The following is a 22,490-nucleotide window of genomic DNA, read 5'->3' as shown; positions in this document are numbered from 1 at the left end:
AGTATTTAATGCTTTAGAGACTAGATGGCCCAACACAATTAGCCAAGTTCTGAGGCAGCATTAAAATCCTGAAATATGGGAATGTAGGGAGCTTACCAAGTCAGAAGTTTTCCAGAATAATTTTGATTAGTTAAAATATAATTTCACTCATAATATGTCTCATGTTTGCAAAAGAATTTGTATATTTTATGTATTTTGTTCTCATCTAATAACAGATAAATAAAATAGCAGTAACTTTTACTTACTTACCGTAAGTGCTATGAGGAAGGCTTACAAAAACACAACCCACGCCCTGAAGAAGATATATGAACTTCTATTTTTATGTATCTTTTAAATCAGTATATCTCAAACTGCTATATAAACATCTGGCATATGCATTTAAATTAAGGATCACCTGCATACACATAAACATGCACATAACTGGGCTCCAACCCAGTCACTTACAGAATCAGGACTTCCTGAGCTTAGGTACCACTGTCTGCATTTGTAACAAGTACCTGACATGAAGTTTGGGAACATAAAATTTTGAGAATCAAAGAATGGGCAACATCAATATACTATTTGTTGATTATATACATCTATATATCTATCTCACAGTGGCACAGATTATATATATATATGATATGATCTATAAAGAGTCATAGAAAAAGGGAGGTTTGAGAAGTTCTTTAAGGATGGATAGAATTTGAATGTGTAGAGGTGGAAGGTAGGTGTTTCTGGTGAGATGGCTAGATTATTAGGGAATAGTTAGAAAACAGTTACTAGATGACTTAGGCGGTAAAAGTGGCCGGGGCTAGACTTTGGATAACAGGCTGCCATACTTGCTGTGGTGTACCACCCAGACTCCCTAGCTCCTCCTCTCTAGTACTAACTGTGTTCATACTGGCTGAGTGGCCCTCTGAAAACTTTTCTAGGCTAGTAAGAGCCACACGGCCCAAGTTCATACTCCCAAGTGGGTGCATATCCAATGACTACTTAATGGTAAAAGGGAGGACAGACAGCATAAAGGCCTGGCTCCTTGCCCCAATCAGGACAACTCTGTAATACCTGCCCAGTGCCAAAGTGCTCTGTGGGATTGACTGAGGCCACTGTTGCAGTTGCATCTTAGCTCAGGGAGTCTCTCTGCTCAGTCCTGCTACTTTTGCACCCTAGAGGTGTTGATCTCAAGAGCAGTCCCCAAGAAACTTCCTGTGTGCACATCTCTGTCTCAGACTCTCTTTACTCCTAGAATTCAACCTGCCTCTCCTGCTGAGCTCACAAATTAATGCACTTCTTCCTTCCTTCCTATTTTTCTGTTTTGTTGACCCAGTGTGGGTATTGTTTGTTTTAAAATTGAATTATTCCACAAGAACTGTAAAATCTTGAGATTTCACTGACAAAATCTGTTTCTGGCTTGCCTACTGGAATTGCCAGACCTGGCCTCCCTGGGAATGTCTCCATCTTCAGTGAGAGGTGGGAGGCACTGCCACCTGAAAGGAGTCATCCCCTCTCCAGGTCACCAAGGTCCACGTGGCTCCATGGGGACCTCAACATTAATTGCCTCAACATTGATAGGTTAATTGCTTAGGAATTTGTTTAAAGGAATTGGTCAGTTACTCAGGTCAATATCTAAACTATGCCCTTTAGGACTTAATTTCTAGTCCTTAAAAGGACTAGAAAATTAGGACAGGGCATTAAGGCATAGTGATAAAGAGCATGAACTGGGGTTTGATTCCTGCCTCTGTACGACTTCAGGTTATCAAACTTTCTACACCTGTATTTTGTCATCTGTAAAATGGAGAAATTAACATTGCCTTATAGGATACTATGAGGATTCACTGAAATGATGTATGCACAGAACCTAACACAGGACTCAGTATAAACTAAATTAAGCAATCAGGTTTTTATACCACACAGATGCACACATTCACACATTTTATTTATATATATAATAGATACATACATATATACACACACACACATATATACATGCATAATTTATACTCTAAGTTATATATTATATACATATATATAATTTATGCTATAGGAAAGTGATTTAAACAAGTTTAAGAGGAATATTTGAAGAGAGGAAATATAGTATTCATTACCATTCTTTTTAAAATTTAGGAAGATATACTGCAATAAAGAACTACATGGAAATAAAAAGCAAATATCTTTTATTGCCTACTCATAGCAATTCTTTTTTTTTTTTTGGTCTTGTTTTATAAAATATGAAGCTCCCTGGAGAGGCCAAAGAATTTTTTATTTCACAGAGGTGTGCTTTCTGATAAATACACTAGAGTTTTGCAGATACATATACTTCCTTAAACAATTTCTAAATCTGAACTAACTAAATCATGGTAGGAAACATGCTTTTCCCTGCCCAAGTGTTTGGTAAGGAGATATTTTAAAGTAGTATAGCTAGCTCTTGATATATCAGAGGCAGAATCAGGGAGGCATATTAGTGACTACCTTATTCTGAATTTATACTTATAAAACAGGGATCCCAAATCCATGAGTTCATTAAATCAAATTAGGATCAAAAATTCTCTTTGGAGTCAGTGATTCATTTAAATCTCTAGGGTAAACCTCCCAAAAGTCACCTGCAGGTACTTGTACTCACTGTGGTAAGCGGTTCCGAGTATTCAGGGGACATTCCATCCCCCACTCTGTGTGTGCGTGCACGCTTGTGTGTGTGTGGTAACGGTTCTATGAATAAATATATTAATTGATGCTATGGAGGTCTCATATAAAACATCAATCAAATTGGTCATTTTCAGTGAACTTAAAGTTTGAATTTCTATTTTACTAATACAGTATCCTAAGGGGAACCAAACAAAAAACACAATGTAAAATTTTTTAGTAACTACAATTACGGCTTTTGTTTATTGCTTTCAATTCAAACAATCTCAAATGTGCACTATAGGACTTCTTGATGTACATGTACATTTTGACAAAATAATTTATTTCTAATAATTCATCTTTTTGGGAAAGAAATGAATAAGTTGACTATACTAAGCAACCAAATATACATGTTATAAAACTTAGGAGTAAACATAGTATTATTCCTTACTAGGCTGGCCTTTTATCCACTTCAGTGTGGGCTTACATACTGGCATCCCACAGGGTAAAATGTTTTCAAATATACTTGGGGCTCCTGTCATTCTTCCCCAAATGCTTTCCATCTTTCTTGCACTATTCTACTCATTATCCTCTGCCACTTCTTACAGTTTAGCTCATGAAACCAAAATAATGACTTTAAGTATATAGAATATAAAGTTCCGGGAAATATGTATGATTTTGTATGCTTACAGATACATACTATTCATTAGGTACCAAATTTCAACACACGAAGCAGCATGTGTTTCCTGGCCTACTATAATCATGATTTTGGAAAGGCAGCTGTTTGACAATTTTATTTCTATTTTCTCAGGTTTTATTTTTGAAGCGGAAAATTCCATCTGGATTACAATATCTTCCTACAAGGTTAGAGAATCAAGACTGAGGGAATGCTACCCCTAACTGATTGTACTGGCTTTCATACAGTGTTGCTTGTTGGCATCTTTCGGTTTGATATCATTTTTGGATGTAGCTAAATGCCAGATACCCTGACAAACATATACTCCACCAGCTGGATCTCCATCTGCTCGACTAAACATTTTCACACCAAATCTGTATAAAAAGCTATGTTTTCAAAGAGAGTTATCTATCACTGAAATATTAACATCTTAACTCCAGGAGTCCTTCCACTTATACATTTCACATGCATTTAATCACAAATACAAAACTACCTCCAAGTATTATCAGTGGTCTGCTCTTCGTTGCCAAAAGTTATCTTAAACCATCCATGAAGGGGGAGATGGACTTTTTGAGCACAGGAAATATTTTGGAGATTTTTCACAGGAGTATTGCTACTATCTTTTGATCTGTTGGCTTAGAAAAAAAGCCACAACATTAATGTTAATGGATAGTACCAATATGATTTTTTCCAAATCTGCATTAAGTTTGTCCTGGGATAACTTTCTTTACCTGCATACGAATTTATTAACTAACAAGAAATATTCTTATGATTGAATCCTTATAATATTTATGAGAATGTTTTTTCTTGGGCCTCTAGTTATGTAGAGTGGTCAATTAAATCTCAAGTAATTTTTTTTTTTTTTTTTTTTTTTTGCGGTACACGGGCCTCTCACTGCCGCGGCCTCTCGCGCTGCGGAGTACAGGGTCCGGACGCGCAGACTCAGCGGCCATGGCTCACGGGCCCAGCCGCTCCGCAGCATGTGGGATCCTCCCGGACCAGGGCACGAACCCGTGTACCCTACATCGGCAGGCGGACTCTCAACCACTGCACCACCAGGGAAGCCCTCAAGTAACTTTTTAAAGTTTCTACCTGAAAATGAGATTAACTTCAGGTGGTGTTAAAGAATATACCATAAACCTCAGCGGCTAGAAGGTTTTTCAGTTTGGGGAAGAAATATCTATAAACCATTATTAGATTTTGGGAGACCCAAGAGCAAATGAAAGGTATGAAGTACAAAAATATAACAGGATTGTCACTGAGGCAAAAATGGGATCAGAAAATTCATACAACATATTAATGAATAAAAGGAAAAGTCTGGAAACAGAAAACTGCGTATTCTCTGAACCGTGTACATTACTTCTAGATAACATTGATGGTCGTGCTTTAGAAATATGTCTGCAAGTATGCTGTGGCAAATAGAAGACCCACTCTTAGACTCTGAGAAACAGGGCCAAGAAAAGAGAGAACCGAACCATGTTAACTATACTTATTGTAGTAATCATTTCTCAGTATCAGTAAGTCAAATCATTATGCTGTACGCCTTAAACTTATGTAAACTCACTATCTTATTTTCTACTTAATTAATAATAATCCTGAAAAAAGCATTCTTTCCCATAAATACACCTTTTCTAGGACTGGGGTTTATGTAGGCTAAAAGTATGGGAATGGGTGGGAGGACAGTGAGATGGAAAGGGAGGGAGCACATAAAGAGGGAGATTTTCCCCAGTTAAATATCTTTATGAGAAAAACACCTGTTAGCTTCCATCTCTGCACCTCCCCAAGTGAAAAGAAAGTGCAGGAAAGAAAAAAAGATCCAAATCACAATGCATATAAATACCTATGGTGTAGACCAAAAGGTTTTTTAAGGAAAGGAAAAAAAAAATCAGAATTGCCAAGAGCAATATATAAACATTGGGAAATACTTGTATAAAATACAGTTCAAAGCAGAGGACCAATGGAATTTAGAAAGAATTAGTCCTGCCTGGTTTTTATTTAATAGAAATGTCAACATTATCTTACTTCTTCGATCTCCTTTTAATCATCAAAACTCTAAGTAAAAAACTCTTCACCGTATTCTTCTAAAAGAGATAGTATGCCCCTTCCTCAAAGCAACTGCCAGGCCCATTCAGCTGCACGATGACATGGGCCAAACCAGTGATGTGTAACTGACTCACAAGATCCAAGCATCTGTTAGGATCTATTGTCTAAAATTTTCCATAATTTCAAGCTTGGGTTAAATTGGTAAAAGTGAAGATACAACATCCTACTATTTACTACTGCTTCCTACCCTTCACACCTATTCCTATCACTGCCAAATACATGTACTAGGGCACCCAGGAGAAAAATAAGATAAAATAAGTAAAAGGAATTTTTTAAATATTCCAACAAAATGAACTACCACCTTTTTTAAATTTTTTTTTTTTTTTTTGCGGTACGCGGGCCTCTCACTGTTGTGGCCTCTCCCGCTGCGGAGCACAGGCTCCGGACGCACAGGCTCAGTGGCCATGGCTCACGGGCCTAGCCGCTCTGCGGCATGTGGGATCTTCCCGGACCGGGGCACGAACCCGTGTCCCTTGCATCGGCAGGCGGGCTCTCAACCACTGCGCCACTAGGGAAGGCCGAACTACCACCTTTTTAATATTAAAAATAGGTATACAGTGAACCAATTTTGCTTGCAGTAGAAAAATTGATTTGAACATACTGGTGTACCTTTAATATTTTATATATACTCAGATACACTTTGAAGACTCTGATTATATTTAATTGGCTGAAAAAAGGACTTTGATCATAGAAATACCAATGAAGAAAACTTGCTTAATTCAAACACTTGCCAAGAAAAACGGTTATCATCAAACACATGAGATTAAATAATTATCTGTTTTCTTTGCTGGCTCAAGATAGATGTAATGCTGATGCCTACGCTTACTGAAAAAAATGCCATAACATCCTGTCTTTGCCATCAGTGAGATCCATCAACTATTCAAGAACAATAATTCTAGACTTATAAACTGCCTGATGTCTTCACCAAACAGCCATACAGCAGATAATCCTATTAATAGGCTAGAGCTTATTAATGAAAATCTCATAAGAACACTCAAGAATAATGTTACGCGGAAAGTTGAAGCAAAAAGGAAAAGAGACTGATACCTATCTCCCCCAATAGTCTAGGTTCCATGGGATACTATGCCCATTTTACCACAGAATTCCCAGCCCTCAGCAAACTACCTGACATACAGTAAGCTCTCACTAAATATTTGTTTCACAAACGAGTAAAAACGCAACCCAAGTCAGAATACAACATTGACAAAACACTGAGTCATTTAAACATGTATAAGAAGTGATTTTAAATGAATTTAATATGAGTATTAAATGTTTAATGAATAGTACAACTAGAACATCCTTAGAAGAAAGGCTGACTAGCATGTGATCTAAATCCACTATGTGTGATGATTTTCAGTAATTCACTAGAAATTATAAGCAGAAACAAGCAAAAAAAAAAAAAGCAATTTTTAAAACAGAAATATTTTGTTCCTTGAATTTTTAAGGTGAGATTATACTTTCTCTTCCCTTTTCACTTTCAGTGAGTGAGTTTCCTGCTAATGCAGAATACCCACAGAGCTGGAATCTCAACAAGGCATATCACAGTTTTGGACTAAAATTCTTCCAACAATCTACTCCACGAACATAGGGATCTTGCCCTCCTTGCACACTACTTGGTCTCCAGTGGCCAGCAGAGTGTTTGACATATAATAGGCACTTAATATTTAATGAATAAATGAATGAATGGGCTGAAACCACAAAGAGACAAATTATAACCAAATATAAGGAAAACATTTTCTTAGATATAAAGCTTCATAGTTTTTTGAAGATTATTATGGTATCGTCCTCTGTTTTCTCCAAGTGAGCCAAACCCATTCTTTTGACTGGTATTCAGGTGGCAGGATTGTGAGTTGCATCATAACTGGACACAATACTCCCAGTTGGAGGTGACAAGTGTAGAGCACAGCTGAATGTCAGACATCCTCAGACGATAGATTAGTGCAATCAAAGGCATATGAGATGGCCGGCAGACTCGTGCTGAGTTGACTGCATCCAAAGTTCAGTTCTCACTGCTCACCTTGCAGGGCTTTTAACATTTGACACAGATCACTGCCTTCTCCTTGAAACACTTCCTTTGTTTTCAGAGCATTAAACTCTGAATTTTCCTCCTATCTCACTGGCCATTCATGCTCCGTCATTTTTTTCTGAATGTTGCTCATCTCCCATTGCCCTGGCACTTCGATCTGAACCCTCTTTGTGATTTTAGCTATACTCACTCCATGTATGATCACATTTAGTTTCATTACTTTAAATTCCATATCTTGCTGATAATTCCAGATTTATATCACTATCACGGACCTCACACATGAATTCCAGATTTGTATATCCAACTTTAGGCATCTTAAACTTAGCATATCCAAAACTGAGTTCCTAATTTTCTCCTTCATACCTTTCCCTCTCATAATCTCCTACAGCTGAGTTACTAGCAATTTCATCTTTTCAGTTGCTCAGGTTAAAATGCTCAGAATTACCCTTGATATTGCTCTTTCTCTCACAGCCCTCATTCCAACAGTCAACTCATCTTGTGGACTCCATATTCAAAATGTATCCAGACTCAGACCACCACTCCTTACCATTCCATTGTCAGTAGTCGAACACAGTCCAACTTCATCTCCCTTCTAGATTATTGCAATAACCTCCGGAACTAATTTCCCACTTCCACCCTTGAGCTCTTATCCATTTTTAACACAGCAGCCAAATTATATTGTTAAAATGGAAGTAGACTGATGTCACTCCTCTGTTGGAACTTTCCATCTCCATCTAAAGCCAGTGGTTACAATGACCTACAAGGACCAACACAATATCCTCCAATCCCATTAAATCTCTGGCACCCACTCTACTCTCTTCTATCTCCCTACACCAGCTACCCCCTCCACCCAGCCCAACATGCCCACCATGCTCCTTCCTCAGGACCTCGCACAGAGGGTTCTCTCTGACTGGAACATTCTTCCTACCCTTGGTTTTCTTTCATATCTTACTCAGGCTTTTATGCAAATGTCATCTTCTCAAGAAATATTTTCTGACAATGTTTTAAAAACTGCAACCCCTCTGACACTCTGTTCATGCCTTTCCTACACTATTTGGACAACATCATCTAGTTTTTAATACGTCACACATTTAATAGACTTTTGTCTGTTCCACCCTGCATCTCACTCCTACTAGCAGTATCTTAAGAGCGGATTTTTTTTTTTGTCTAGTTCTTTCTCTCAGCACCTAGAAATATGTATAAAATTTATGATATACTGAATAAAGATTTTTGCATAATAAAGGAATGAATAAAAGGGTTATTTTGGGCCATGCCGCACGGCTTGTAGGATCTTAGTTCCTCGACCAGGGATCGAACCCGGGTCCTGGCAGTGAAAGCACAGAATCCTAAATACTGGACGGCCAGGGAATTCCATGAATGAAAGTTTTAAGGGAAAGCATGTCACCAGTGAATTATCAACAATCAGCCAGCTGGGAAGAGGTCTGGTGTGATGGATTCCTCATCTTCCTAGAAGTGCACCATACATCACACTTTATTGATTTCTTTCCTAACTCAAAATAGAGGTAAGCTGGTCTTACCCAGCTTTATTATTTTTGGATACCAAGATTTCTCCTAGGACATTGGTTCCTGAGTTATAGCAACTGAAAAGGATTATAGGGTCACTATTCACTCTGGGTAATAATACATTCTCATTAGAGAACGCCCATGAAAGCTCTACGTAATCAATGTGCCCCTCAAAGCACAAAACTTAAATAATAGGAGAAAGATTCACTGGGGGACATAGGGGGGAAAGATGGCGTGGTCTCCTTAAGCAAACTACATGCACACCATGAACAAAATAATACTCTGAGTTAACAACAAAGTAAACAAAATAGGCAAAGTTCTAAGTTCTTAAAGATAACAAAATTAAGAAAGGAAAAGAAGAAAGGAAATATTTTGTAGACAAAGAACACCAAAACTGCATTATAAAATCCATGTTCGAAACCACCTTTCATGATCAAAATCAGCTTGTAATGATGACATCATAACAGTGAAAGTCTCATCATTTAAATACATGCAGATAACGAACTCCTCGAAACTGAGATTAATGAAGTTATTTAGTTTTTTAAATTACCATTAACTTTCAACTTTTGTCTCCTTTAGAAATTTCATATTTTAGTGTCAGACTGAACAAATATCATCTTTCTCCAGATCTGTATTGTAATGATATAAGTAATATATGCCTAAGATAAACAACTACAGAGCTTGCCCCTCAAGTTCTAAAGGAGACATTGGCCACTAAACAATTACCATTTACTTTCTAAGCAGAAATAACTGAAATTTTTAATAGCCAATTATCAGCAGTTTTTATTTCAGACAAAAAGTTTGAAAGGTTTTATCAATTAACGTCCAAGCCAGACCATAAGCGATATTAACACATATATGAAATTAAATTGTCATTTTTAGACACACTAACACAGCAACAGCATTTGGTCCAAGAGCTCTTCCAAGAATTTTACTCCACACCTGATAAAGAATGTGAGTGCTATACCATGAACTATGAATCCTGATATATTTGATTTTTCAAGTACTTTTCCAATATAGTTGTTCTCTGTAGAACTGAAAATAAGGGGACATTTCCCGAAGTATACATTCCATACCTTAGAAAGCATGACTGAGGTTAAATAAATTTAGGACTTCTTGGATTTTCTCAAATATTTTTTGTCATTTTCTCAAGAACTTCTGATAATGTTATATATAAAATAATCTTGCTTTATATATTGTTTACTTCATACAATAGTAATGTGGCAGAACTAGAAAGTAAAACCATGTCTCTCTTGCTTGAGGGCTCCATCTTTTTTCTACTATGCTCAACAGCTGAGGTGAAATCAAAAACAAAGATCTAGTCTTGGAGTAGAAGATACTGAGCAATGATATTGTTGAATTAAATCATTAGCAATGTAAACTCTCACCCAAAGTATAACCAGATCCATCATTTTACACCGGTCAAAATAAAAACTACATTTTTGGGGCTTCCCTGGTGGCGCAGTGGTTGAGAGTCCGCCTGCCGATGCAGGGGACACGGGTTCGTGCCTCGGTCCGGGAGGATCCCACATGCCGCGGAGCGGCTGGGTCCATGAGCCATGGCTGCTGAGCCTGCGCGTCCGGAGCCTGTACTCCGCGACAGGAGAGGCCACAACGGTGAGAGGCCCGTGTACCGCAAAGAAAAAAAAAACAAACTACATTTTTGGTGGAGTGGAGAAAAATGTCACAATCAGTGGGATAAGGGGAGGAGATGGCTAAGGGAAGCTTGGAATAGTCCTTGTATACAATGGTAAACACACTAATTAAATTTTTCCAAATAATGCATAAAGTGGTAATCATGGATAAACTGTTTATCCAAGGCAATCAACAGCATTTTCTTCAAAGCCCCCCCCAAAATATTATTCCCTCTCTTCCTTGTTAGCTTGGGCATTAGGTGTCAAGCATTTATTGACTTACCCTAGAACTGATCTTAGGACTTTTCTTTATGGAGAACACACACACTTAACTACAATATTGAGGATTTCTTAAATGGCTTTACAGTAGAAGATTTGTCTGATCATATTCACATTTAAGAGTGATCAAACATTTCAATAAACCATGGCTATTTGAAGAAAAGTTTGCAATGTTGAAATATAAATTAGCAACATGGTAATGTGGTAAAACTATAAGATTTTAGGTATAACTTTTGGCAAAGAATGTATAAATCAGAATACTATAAATAAGGAATATCACTGTACTTTAGGAGAAGCAGTAAACAGAGATGGCCTAAAAACAGAGTTTCTCCTCCAGTGTCATTTCTCATATAGTCACACCACTATAATAAAACCATGTTTTCTAAGGTTTCCATTGATATCCTTCTAGCTAAATCCAAATGTCTTTCTCAGTTTTCTCCACCCATAAACCCTTTCCAAATTCTGCAACTCTTGAATACATGCCTTCCTGAAATATGAGTTACATCTTTATCCAAAAAAAAAATATAAAGGGCATGCTCTGGAGCTCCCTCAAATCAAACACAGACATAGGTCTCTTTTTTTTCTTTTAGAACTTACTTCAAAAAAGAGATTCCTTCTAGAATGCACACTAGATTTGTTTATGTACGCACATAAACTTTTTCAAAGAAACGATCACAAAGAGTTAAAGAAATAATTTATATAACTGAGGACAAATAATTTTTCCATTTGAAATATACAAACAATTGAGGCAACAGTGCTTTTTCACCTAATAAATTTCTCAGTATTATTTGTGTATACGTGAGAAATATCAACAACTCTTTATACATTGTTTAGTTTATCAATTATTTCTTCAGTGGTATGTATTTTTCACTTTTCAGCTGCTAGTGTAAACCACTATGTCTTTCTGTCTGTCCCAAAGTATCCACAAGCCACTACTGAATGAAAAGGAGTCCATTATATCAACTCTGCCTTAAGGGGAACACAGACAACTCTAAGTCACATTTACTCACATAGTTCAATTCAATAGAAATAATGTATTATAATCTAATTAATTAGCAGTATCTATTTTAATTAAATAAAATAGAAAAATATATTTTATTAGTGAAATAGTGAGGGAAATTAAGAGGTACAAACTTCCAGTTACAAAATAAATGAGTCACAGGAATGAAATGTACAGTGTGGGGAAAACATTTAATAATAATGTGGTATCTTTGTATGGCGATGAAGGTTGTCCAATGGTACAGACTTCTGGTTACAAGGTAAATAAGTACTAGGGATGTAATGTCCAACATGATAAATATAATTAACATGGCTGTATGTTATATATGACAGTTGTAAAGAGAGGAAATCTTAAGAGCTCTTCACAGGGAAAAACTGTTTTCTTTTTCTTTTTCTTTTGAATATATATGAGGTGATGAATGTTCACTAAACTGACTGTGGCAATCATTTCATGACGTTTATAAGTCAAATCATGAAGCTGCTGTACACCTTAAACTTATACAGTGCTGTATGTCAATTATATCTCAATAAAACTGGAAGAAAGTAAATCTACTTTCTCAAGAAGTATGTATTTTGCACTTAACTATGCACCTTACATTTTTAGGTGCGTGACCACAGAAAACACGTTGAATGAGAGCACCTGTTTAAGAATATTCTCACAGAACTGTATTCACAGAATGTTTACAGTGAAGCTCCATGGACCTGGGGGTGGGGGGGCTGAGGAGTGGAACTGAATCAAGCGAAAAATTAAAATAAACGAATAAAAAGCCTTTTTGGAAGGTTAATAAATGAATAACAGTGTTCATAAAATATATACAACAACAGATATTTTAACTCTTCTTATTTTCATTGGCAAGTTTCACTTCTGCTAACTGGCTCTGACTATGAAGAGAACATACTATAAACAACGAACAGTTATTTATAGAGTGTGAGCTTTGTATATTTGTAATCTTTAATCTGATATGAACGTTTATAAACATTGCAAATTCCATTTCTTTCTTTGCTAAGTGGCTTATATTTTTATTATATGCAGTGTTTACACAGGAACTCAATTATAACTTTAATGAAGTTAAATTTCTGTGCTACATTATAATATTCTTGTTCATGGCAAAAGTAAGCAAGTTCATATAAACATTAATATTGGTTATGTGCACATCCTATTAATACACCTGAAGGCAAAAGCCACAGATGTTTTAGAAATATGCCTTAAATTTTCAATACAGTTAAGTAGAAAATATTATTCAAGATGTTTTTGAATTTCAAATTTTCAAAGAAACTGATGTGATGAACAATGTGGTCTGGCAAAGAGTTAAAGCAATCAAGTTGTGTAAAGTTTTAATTTAAACATGAAAAATGCTGGTTCAAAATTATCAAAATAATAGAAACTAATTTTATATTTCTAATTACATTAATTTGGTATTTCTAGAGATAATTCTCTAACCTGCATATACAACACGTACAATTTGAAATACTTTCCATTACTAGAGAGCAAACTGAACATATAATGTTGGAAAAATGTCCAAAGAAGTATGTTAAATGTTACCATGGCTGATACGCTGGGTAGAAATCTACGTCCTTGTGGGTTTTCCATGCATTATAACTGGGGTATTCTGAATCAAATCCACAAATATTAAGGTTAAAAGTGTGATGCAAATCCGTTTTATCCCCTGAATTCCATGAATATAATTGTATGTTATACTTTTACACTTAATCCAAAAGTGGTATAGATTTGTGATGTGTAGACTGTATTTAGAAATATTCCAGTTTGCGTATGCATCACATGTTTATTAGGATGGACTTTTTCTCCAGAAATAAGACAACACAACTACAAAAATCAAGAACAGGAAGAAGTAATATAACCTAGGAGATAAGCGGATGGGTCACAGTCTGACCTCACTGGTCAGCTCACCCAGACACTTATCACCTGGGGCAATTTGCTTAACTTTCCCCAGCGTTCTTAATAATAACATATTCCTCACAAAACTAGGGAGTCAATAAAATGTTAGTAGGCAGGACTGAATCACTAACTACTTTTTAGTCTTATTTTTTCTGTCTCTTAAAATATAAGGGGGTACTCAAGTAATATAAAAATTCTCTCTACTTCTGTTTTTAGTATTAGAACGAAATGAGACTTTTCATCCAATGTAAAGCGTAATCATCTACATGTGTGATAAATTATCTGTCTAGGATTGTAATATAAGCTTTTTGGCCTGACCAAACCTGGGACATGAATTCTATTTAAAATTTTACAATTTCATTGGTATTTACATTATAATTCCAAAGGATTAGTTAAAGCTCTGGCTGTCATTAGGGACATAAGGAATTACTTAAACAAAAAGCAGTGAAATAATTGTAATTAAAAAAGCACCTGTGCTTTGTGAAGGAGACCACCAGAAAAGATACAGAGTACGAAGATAAAGAAAGGGGCAAAAGGCAAAAAACCTATTGGACCCATAAGTTAACCCATAATTTAGTGACATTATGATAATCATCCACAGTTTTTGTTTTTAAATTTTAAATCCCATGTTATCTATAAAAAGTAAAAATGGAGACCTGGAAATTAGTTATAGTTTCTGAATTCTTATAACAATAATTTCTTACTGAAATATGAATCACTGTAAATTACATCATTTTCCTTTGTATTTGGTGAAAACTTAAACAGAGAGAAAGAAGTTATTTAGCTATTTAATAAAGAACTCCCTTATTCATCTCTTGATAGTCTATAGAGTTGGTAGGATAGAGATCCAAACATTTATACAGGATATGAGAGATGTATGATGCAGCTTTCTCTCTAGAAAAGAGGCACAGGTATTATCCTTGTTACACGATATAAATTGGATAAGGTCTACTTGTAATTTATACATTTTTAAAAGCACACTTAAAATAGTATCATAAAAGGGAAAAAACTTAAAAAGTTTATGTAGAGTACTGAATACCAAAACTTTCAAGCCTTTCAACTACTATAAGGCTTTTTAACATAAGAGAGAAAAATAACGTATAACCATTGTGTAACTTCATTTACAACATTGCTCTTGATTCTTAAGATGGCTCAGAGGAATATTCCTCGTACTCTCTTCAATGAGTTTAGCATCAGTAAACCGTGCAAGTGCAAAACATACATAAAGTTTCAGATTCTACTCACATGCTGTTTATTACAAACTGTTTTGATATAGTGAGCCCACCACTTTGAAAGCCTAATGGGGAGTCAAATGTACAGGTGTACAACGCCTTTTACACCTTCTAAGAACAGGAGAAGCAGTTTTCCCCATGACCAGCTCCAACAGCAGCTACCCCTCAAGCAGCCAAGAGTAATCTCTCTTGCTTTGTTTGCATGGCATCCTTCTTCCAATTTAACAATTTTACCATAAATCTGGATGGTGCTTAGAGTGATATAAATTGGATCTCCTTTATTAAACACTATAGAAAAGGAAGAAAAAAAAACAAAGAAGCTTATATCAGCTAACTTGTTCCTTTTGTTCGGCATCCTTAGGGATGGGGGCTGGAAGTGGTTAAGAAAGAGGCATGAGTGAAGTTTAAAGGAGTAATTAAAAGTGACTGATGGTATGGTTTTGCTGTATGTGGCTGAAGGCACATTAACTACAGTGAGAATCTTCACAGAAAAGTACCTTAAACAATAGAAGAGTGTACTGCTGCTTTGTTTTCAACTCCACAAAAACCTCACTTTTCTCCCACGGGAGACTGACCCAGAACACTAGAGAAAGATCCTCAAGGATAAGATTGCTCAATAATGTCAAAGACTACCTGTGATCAAAAGCAAGCTTCCAGTGACCACACACCATTTCTAAAAGGTCAGAATCACAAGATCTTGTAGTAAGTGAATGTATTTACACACTGGTTGAATAAGGCTGTACTAAAAGACTCTATTTTTATTCTTTGGAATACAGATTAGAAATGAGACCTACTTTTCTGTGGGTAGTTCTCTGACCAAGTCTACCCTTAGAAAAAGCTACTTTTACAAATATAAAATCAGTCTAGACATAGTGCTGCTTTTTATTGAAGAGAATTTTGAATCACCCAAAGGAAAGAAAATCCTATTTTCAAAAGGTCTCAAACACCTAGTTTTAAAAACCACTCGTGCAGATTTGTATAAATGCATTCAGTCAATAATTGAGAAATTTCTCTCATAGAGAGCTAGCAGGAAAAGAAAATATTCCAATATTTTTCCATATCAAACAGGACAGTATCAGAGACAAATCTGTTGTTATTCTCACCACTGATCTCATACCTGCAGCTCTCAGGTCAGATGTACCTAAGAAAGAGAAGTAAATATCACAGGATGGAAAAAGCAGCAGCGTACTGGAGGCAAAGAAATGAATTCTCAGGGAACAACCTGTTCTTTGTTTACCATTTATACGACTCTTGTGACACTGGAATAGTGGTTTCATATTGTAGCATGTTTATTTTCTGTACCTAGTTGCTGCTCACCACCAAATCAAACAGGAAGGTAGGAAAGGCAGAAAGGAGAGAGAAAAGGTTGGGGGCGGGTGGAGGGAGGGAGGAAGGAAAGAAAAGAAAAGAAAAGAAAAGAAAAGAGAAAGAGATGACATGTCAAACAGTATAAAACTCCAGGACAGGAGGCCCAAGAATATTGTCATGTTGCCAAAAGTCCCCATCAACAGCCCCTGGGGGTAGAAATGTAAAAGGCAGACAAGGACTTTCTGAGGTAAAGGTCAGTCTGGAACAGCTGTCATATATTATTCCATCCAAAACTAGAATGCATGTGCAAAGTCATGCTCTCCTCCCTCTTTCTTTTTTTACATCTTTTGGCTTCCTAATTCTTGCATTTTTTCCCCCAATCGTTTGAAGTTATCTAAGCAGGGTGTGTGTGCAAGAATGTGTATTCAGTGGCTCATGTTTTAGCCAACAGAAAAAAAAACCACTGGAAAAGTAGAAACCAATCAAATATACCAAACAAGAGAACAGTTTCCAGGTACTAAGTAAGCTTGTACAGAGTTACAAAATGGAATACTCTGCTTGTGATCCTATACCATATCTGAACCACTGAAATTCAACTTTCTCTCTAAACTGTTATTTCAATAAACCATATTTCTCCTACTCTCAGTTTGCCATAAATGGGCTTAACTTACAAATATAGATGTTCCCAGGTATTTAAAATTTCTTCAAAGCTTTCAGCTATATCTGGATATTAAATAATAATCAAAACAAAAATAGGTCACTTTAATTCTCTTATTATTTAATGGAGATGGATACTAGGATATCTTTTAAAAGCATAACTAAAGATTATTGATCTTTAGAATACTTCCAATTTGTTTCTATAAAATCATTTTCTTCTAGATTTATATTATCGTACCCTCAAAATACAATATAGATTGAGCCTAAAAGTGGAAGATCCCTATATTCTGATGGAGTAGTAAATTGTATATAGCTATAATATCTCCATATATCTAGAAAATTAAACTTTATGTTAAATTAAATCCTAAAACATATTAAATTTTAACATTGATACTGAGCATCATTTTCTAAAAGTAAAATAATATGAAAACTGGCAATAAAAATAGGTTTTTAATTTATTGTGGGATAGGGTCTTAAGAATTCAAAGTTCATTTTATGAAATCAATTATATCTAATACACCTGTTATTAATTCCTGGAATTCTCTGAATTATGATGGTTTTACCCAGAAATAGGTTTTTAGAAATGCCTTTACTTTCATAGGCCTGGTTATTGAGAAGACTACATATTGGGAGAATGAGGTCAATATTAATTTTTGCTATAATCAGTATTATTTTGCTAATTTTTCCAAGACAGTGCTTTTGCTACAAATTTATAGCACAGCTGTTCAAATTTCCATTCTAGTATATCAACACCACCCAATGACAACTGCAAAGTGTTTTTATTTTATAAAACTTTTTCATGTATTGCTTTATGTCATACCTACTTAACTAGTAAGATATAGAGATTGCATTAATTGCCCAAGGTCAAAAAACAACTTGTATAGCATGGATTCAAACACTGATTCCAAATCCAGCATTCTAAGTCAAACTTATATAATGTGTCTTTTAAGTCTACCTATCTCTCCATGCACTATTATGTAGAAACTGATTTTATTTTGATATATTTATGGGCTCTGTAAACAGCCTAAGCAATAAATATTTTTGGCAAGTCAATACACTGAAAAAGATCAACATCAAAGAATATATGGAAGAAAAGCAAAATAACTTTGATAGAATGTTTCTAGTTAACAAACCATTCCTAAATTCTAAACTAGAGTCTACTGATTTACTATATGATGCTATATAACAGTCTTTCTCATTTAAGTCTCAATTCCTTAATCTGTGAACATTAATTATATTTGTTATATTCCAATTCAAAATGATGTTACAGGGAACAATAACAATTACTGAAAAATACAAACCATCATGAATCAGAAATGTCAAAAAGAAGCTAAATGTAGGGACAGATGTTGAAAAGTCATAAGCTCCTTGTTTGGCTATTAACATTTAAGAGGAAATATAACTAAGAGATACTATATATCTAATTATCAGGGGCATATATGTTAATAGTGTACTCATAAAGGAAATAATTCCTTTCAAAATGTCTAATATGGGGCTTCCCTGGTGGCGCAGTGGTTGAGAGTCCACCTGCCGATGCAGGGGACGCGGGTTCGTGCCCCGGTCCGGGAAGATCCCACGTTCCGCGGAGCGGCTGGGCCTGTGAACCATGGCCGCTGAGCCTGCATGCCCAGAGCCCGTGCTCTGCAATGGGAGAGGCCACAGCAGTGAGAGGCCCACGTACCCCCCCAAAAAAAAATGTCTAATATGAATTCGTACATATTCATACAACATGGTATGTACATATCTGGATGTGCATGTGTGTATATATACAGATGTGTGTGCACATACACACATATATACAGATGTGTGAGGAATTCACAATAGTGAACCATTCAGTAGCAAATATCCCTGGCCAAATTAAATTCTGAGTTAAGCTATCTTGTAGCTGGTAAGCAATAATTATGAACATATCTAGTCAAAATAGATTAAATTGAATTATTGCATCTCCATTCTAGAAATATTATGAATGGTAAAACATTTCTATATATTCTTGCAATTAAACCACTGTGAAAAAAATAGAAGACTCATTTCTAAATGACAAGGGAAACTAATACTTGGATAAAAAAATACTACGTGATTCTTACAAACTTGTGTTAAATGCTTTTGGAATCCATGATATGTATCCCATTAAAATGTGTTGAACTATTTGTCTAAAAAACAAAGGGTCAAAAATTAAAGTTACATATTAAGAGATTTTTTAAAAACTAGTTAGACTTTTTTCTGTGTAGCGTTTGGTTTGATGGCAGAATACTAATAAATTCAATCATAACCTATGGCCTTGTGGAGATACACGGCATGAATTTGTGAGAGGGGTCAGAGTAAGCGGCGGAGATGTACACGATTAACCATGCAAAGGTGATAGTAGAAGGTGGAGAAGTACTCATCCTTTTTTTTCAGTATCACCAGTCCATATTTTCCAAAATATCGTACTGTTTAAACATTATAGCCTATTTAGTCTACAAAAGATTGGACAGCCTTCTCTTCTACTAATCAGGCAATCTAAGGCTTAAAAAATTGACAGATATTAAGATCACTTTCACAGGCAACTGATCTATTTACACCATATTTTAATTTGATTTTCAAGAAGCTCCCAGTGTTTTTTGAAATGTCTTCAGAGTAGAGAAGTAAAAACTATATTCCTTATAAGCATAATTTCCAAATTAGAAAATCACAAAGCACACTGAAATTTTTGCACTAGATTTAAAACAACGCTATAACAGAAAGGCAGGTTATATATTTCAGAATATATATATATGGTATGTATGGGTGTAAGCTAACTTGGTAAGATCATTGAACTTTGGCATGAATTGGTATCAGTAATTCCTTAATGAAAATCATCAAAAGATAGGGGAAACATAAAAGGTGAGTTATTTGTTAATTCAGAACAAAGAAAACTTTTGAAAAGTATATGACTAGATATAAAGCAGGATAATTGTGATTCTAATTTTGATCTAACCGTCTTTTAACTCTCAAATATTCACCTAAATTCATGTAAATCTTAAATCCTGAACTAAAGGAACACGCTTAAGTGTAGGTGGTGAACTGTGGCAAATTTATATCAGCAGGTTGATACAGATGTTAGCTACAGTTAACAACTGAGCACAGCTCCCCACATATAAAATTACGTACAGATTGGCTGTAGCTAAAAGTGAAGGCTTTCATGATTACAGTAATCTATAGGCCTCATTAAAGATGGAAGTGTACTTTTGATGTCAAATATAATTTAATCACAATATCTAAGAAAAAAAAAAAAAACTTTCTGAGTCACGGTTCCAGGATTTGGAAGGCCCCAGATCTCTTTCAGGGTCTGCCTGGTTAAAATGACCCAAGACCCATTCAAGCACACATAATTCAAGAGGCCTGCCTGCCAGCAATAAAGGCCGAAATTGGATACTTGGTGAGATTAATTACCTAGATAGGGCTTGATAATGCAAGTCAAATGGGAATGTAATTAAAGTGCAACTTCCATGAAAATTATTCATTGCTGATGGATCAGGTGACAGATAAATCAAAAGGCATTTTAAAAAAGACTACAGGTTAACTTGAAGCAGGTCTTTCCTCTTTATAAAGCTCTGTAATTGCAGGTGTGGAATTCACTCTTGCTGGCCTATCCTCATCATGATACCATAAGACAAAAAGGTAGATTGTAATGCAACCTATTAGAAACAGAAGCCAACAGAAAAACTATTAGGATCATAGTTACAAACAAAAGGTCAGCTAGACTGGAACCAGTTGGCTGGCAGCTTTCAGAAAAGAATATCATCGTATGTTCATACTGTAATAGGGATGCAACCATAAAAGAACAAGTGATGAATTAATAAACTGACTAGCCCTCAGGGTGCAATTCTATAGATGAAAGGCTTGCTGGGGTAATCAAACAGAGTTATAAATTAGATAAACTGAATGGCATAAGACGTATTTTACATCATAATTATATAAAGTCTTCCTGGATGTGTTGTTAATTCTTTACTGTCAATACATTTATTTACAATCTAAGAACAATTTAAAAACTGTTTTATAACAACATCAGGGGAATTTCAGTTACTTAGAGGGATATTACATCTAATTTCTATGTTGAGTTCTTTCAGGTATGTTTAGTACACACCTAACAGAAGATAGATGAAGCAAAATGTCCAGTTAAATGATAGTTATTGGAAAATATGGTTTTACATGTTACTCATTTGTTTAACTAATGAACACATCTTGCTTTTACTGACCTGTATAAAGAAAACACATAATAGTTTTCTTGTCTACAAAAACAAACTTAATGCTGAACAAGAAAACCATGTCATCTAGTAGACTGCATATGAAATTCACAAAAACAACCAATCACTGTCTCAGAAAAAATAAAAAACAGCATAAAAGTTGAAAGATTTTTGGTGTAAGAAAATCTTTAAATAATAATGTAAATATTGATTTACTATTAAAAACCCTCAAATAATTATGTAGCTTTCATAGGCAAAGACACAATAAGATTTTAGATGTGTAAATTTGATACACAGGGCCTGTTTTTGTTTGAAGTGTTATAGGTGAACATATAAAAATACATCTGTCAGAGAATTATCTGTTTATAGCTCTCCATTCCTAAAGGTTACTGATTAAAATTGAAGACAGGCATGGTAAACATCCAATGCATTTTATCAGGAGACACTGTTCTTTATGTTCCCTGCAGGTTCCAGTTAGTAACTTAAGCCCAGCCAAACTATAAAGTAAACTGTTCATGATTTGTCAGATTAGCTGATGCTTGTCCAGAAAAATGGTCTGAAAAAAGAGTCACCAGGACACTATAATTAAGATCCATTCATCCATTTCATCCCTGGATTGAAGAAAATAATGAAACATCAAAGTAGTCAGACAGCAGTCTAAAGGAGGTCAGTTAGTATCTTTTCAAACATAACACCAGTATTTAATGCAGCAGGTGCATGAGAAGTGACTTACAAATCATAATAATTCCCAAGGTTTGGTGAAATAGCATCATGGCTTTCTGTTTGTTGTTTATGCAATTTTTAAAGATAAAGGAAATGTGACTCAAAATAAAAGGTGAAGGCTTAGTATTATCATACAGAAAAATAGCAAGAATAAAGTTTCCAAACTTTTAGGTAGTTCTACATTTTTATAGATGAGCATAATTTAAAATGTCTGAGGAAAGCAAAGAAACTACGGAGAAAAAGAACTAAGAAAACAAAAAGCATAACATAAAATGTAACTATATCTATACCTATATATACTTTATTTTATATGAAGAAAATATATATTAGTATAATAATTAAGCAACATTTTATATTAAGAATGATAAATGCATAGTTTATCTTAACAGAATTAACATCTTTTCTCTTATGACCTCTATTTCTGAGATTATTGAGTTCTCAACAATGAAATTTATGTGAGGCCAAATCTGGGTTCTTAGTGATGTCAGGGATATGTGAAAACGGGATGAGATGTCAAAACAAGGAGAAAACAAGGTTACAATAATGTATTAGAAAAGAACAAAGGCAGTCTTTTTTTCAAACAAAATTCAGACTCATAATCTATGTTAGATTCTTTTTTTTTTTTT

General features: G+C 35.2%; 1 protein-coding gene across 1 annotated transcript in view; it reads right to left on the bottom strand.

Annotated features, from left to right (window-relative positions):
* EPHA7 (EPH receptor A7) overlaps positions 1 to 22,490 on the bottom strand; it is a 164,137-nt gene that overhangs the window by 69,438 nt on the left and 72,209 nt on the right. The window contains exon 6 of the mRNA XM_024731803.1: positions 16,089 to 16,112. Coding sequence (XP_024587571.1) covers positions 16,089 to 16,112 — 24 coding nt within the window. The remainder of the gene's footprint in view (positions 1 to 16,088; positions 16,113 to 22,490) is intronic.

The sequence above is a fragment of the Neophocaena asiaeorientalis genome, unplaced genomic scaffold (genome assembly GCF_003031525.2).
Source record: "Neophocaena asiaeorientalis asiaeorientalis breed wild unplaced genomic scaffold, Neophocaena_asiaeorientalis_V1.1 scaffold232, whole genome shotgun sequence".
NCBI classification, from domain to species: Eukaryota; Metazoa; Chordata; class Mammalia; order Artiodactyla; family Phocoenidae; genus Neophocaena; species Neophocaena asiaeorientalis.
The sequence above is the reverse complement of the archived record's forward strand: the minus strand, read 5'-3'. Positions and strand labels throughout refer to the sequence as shown.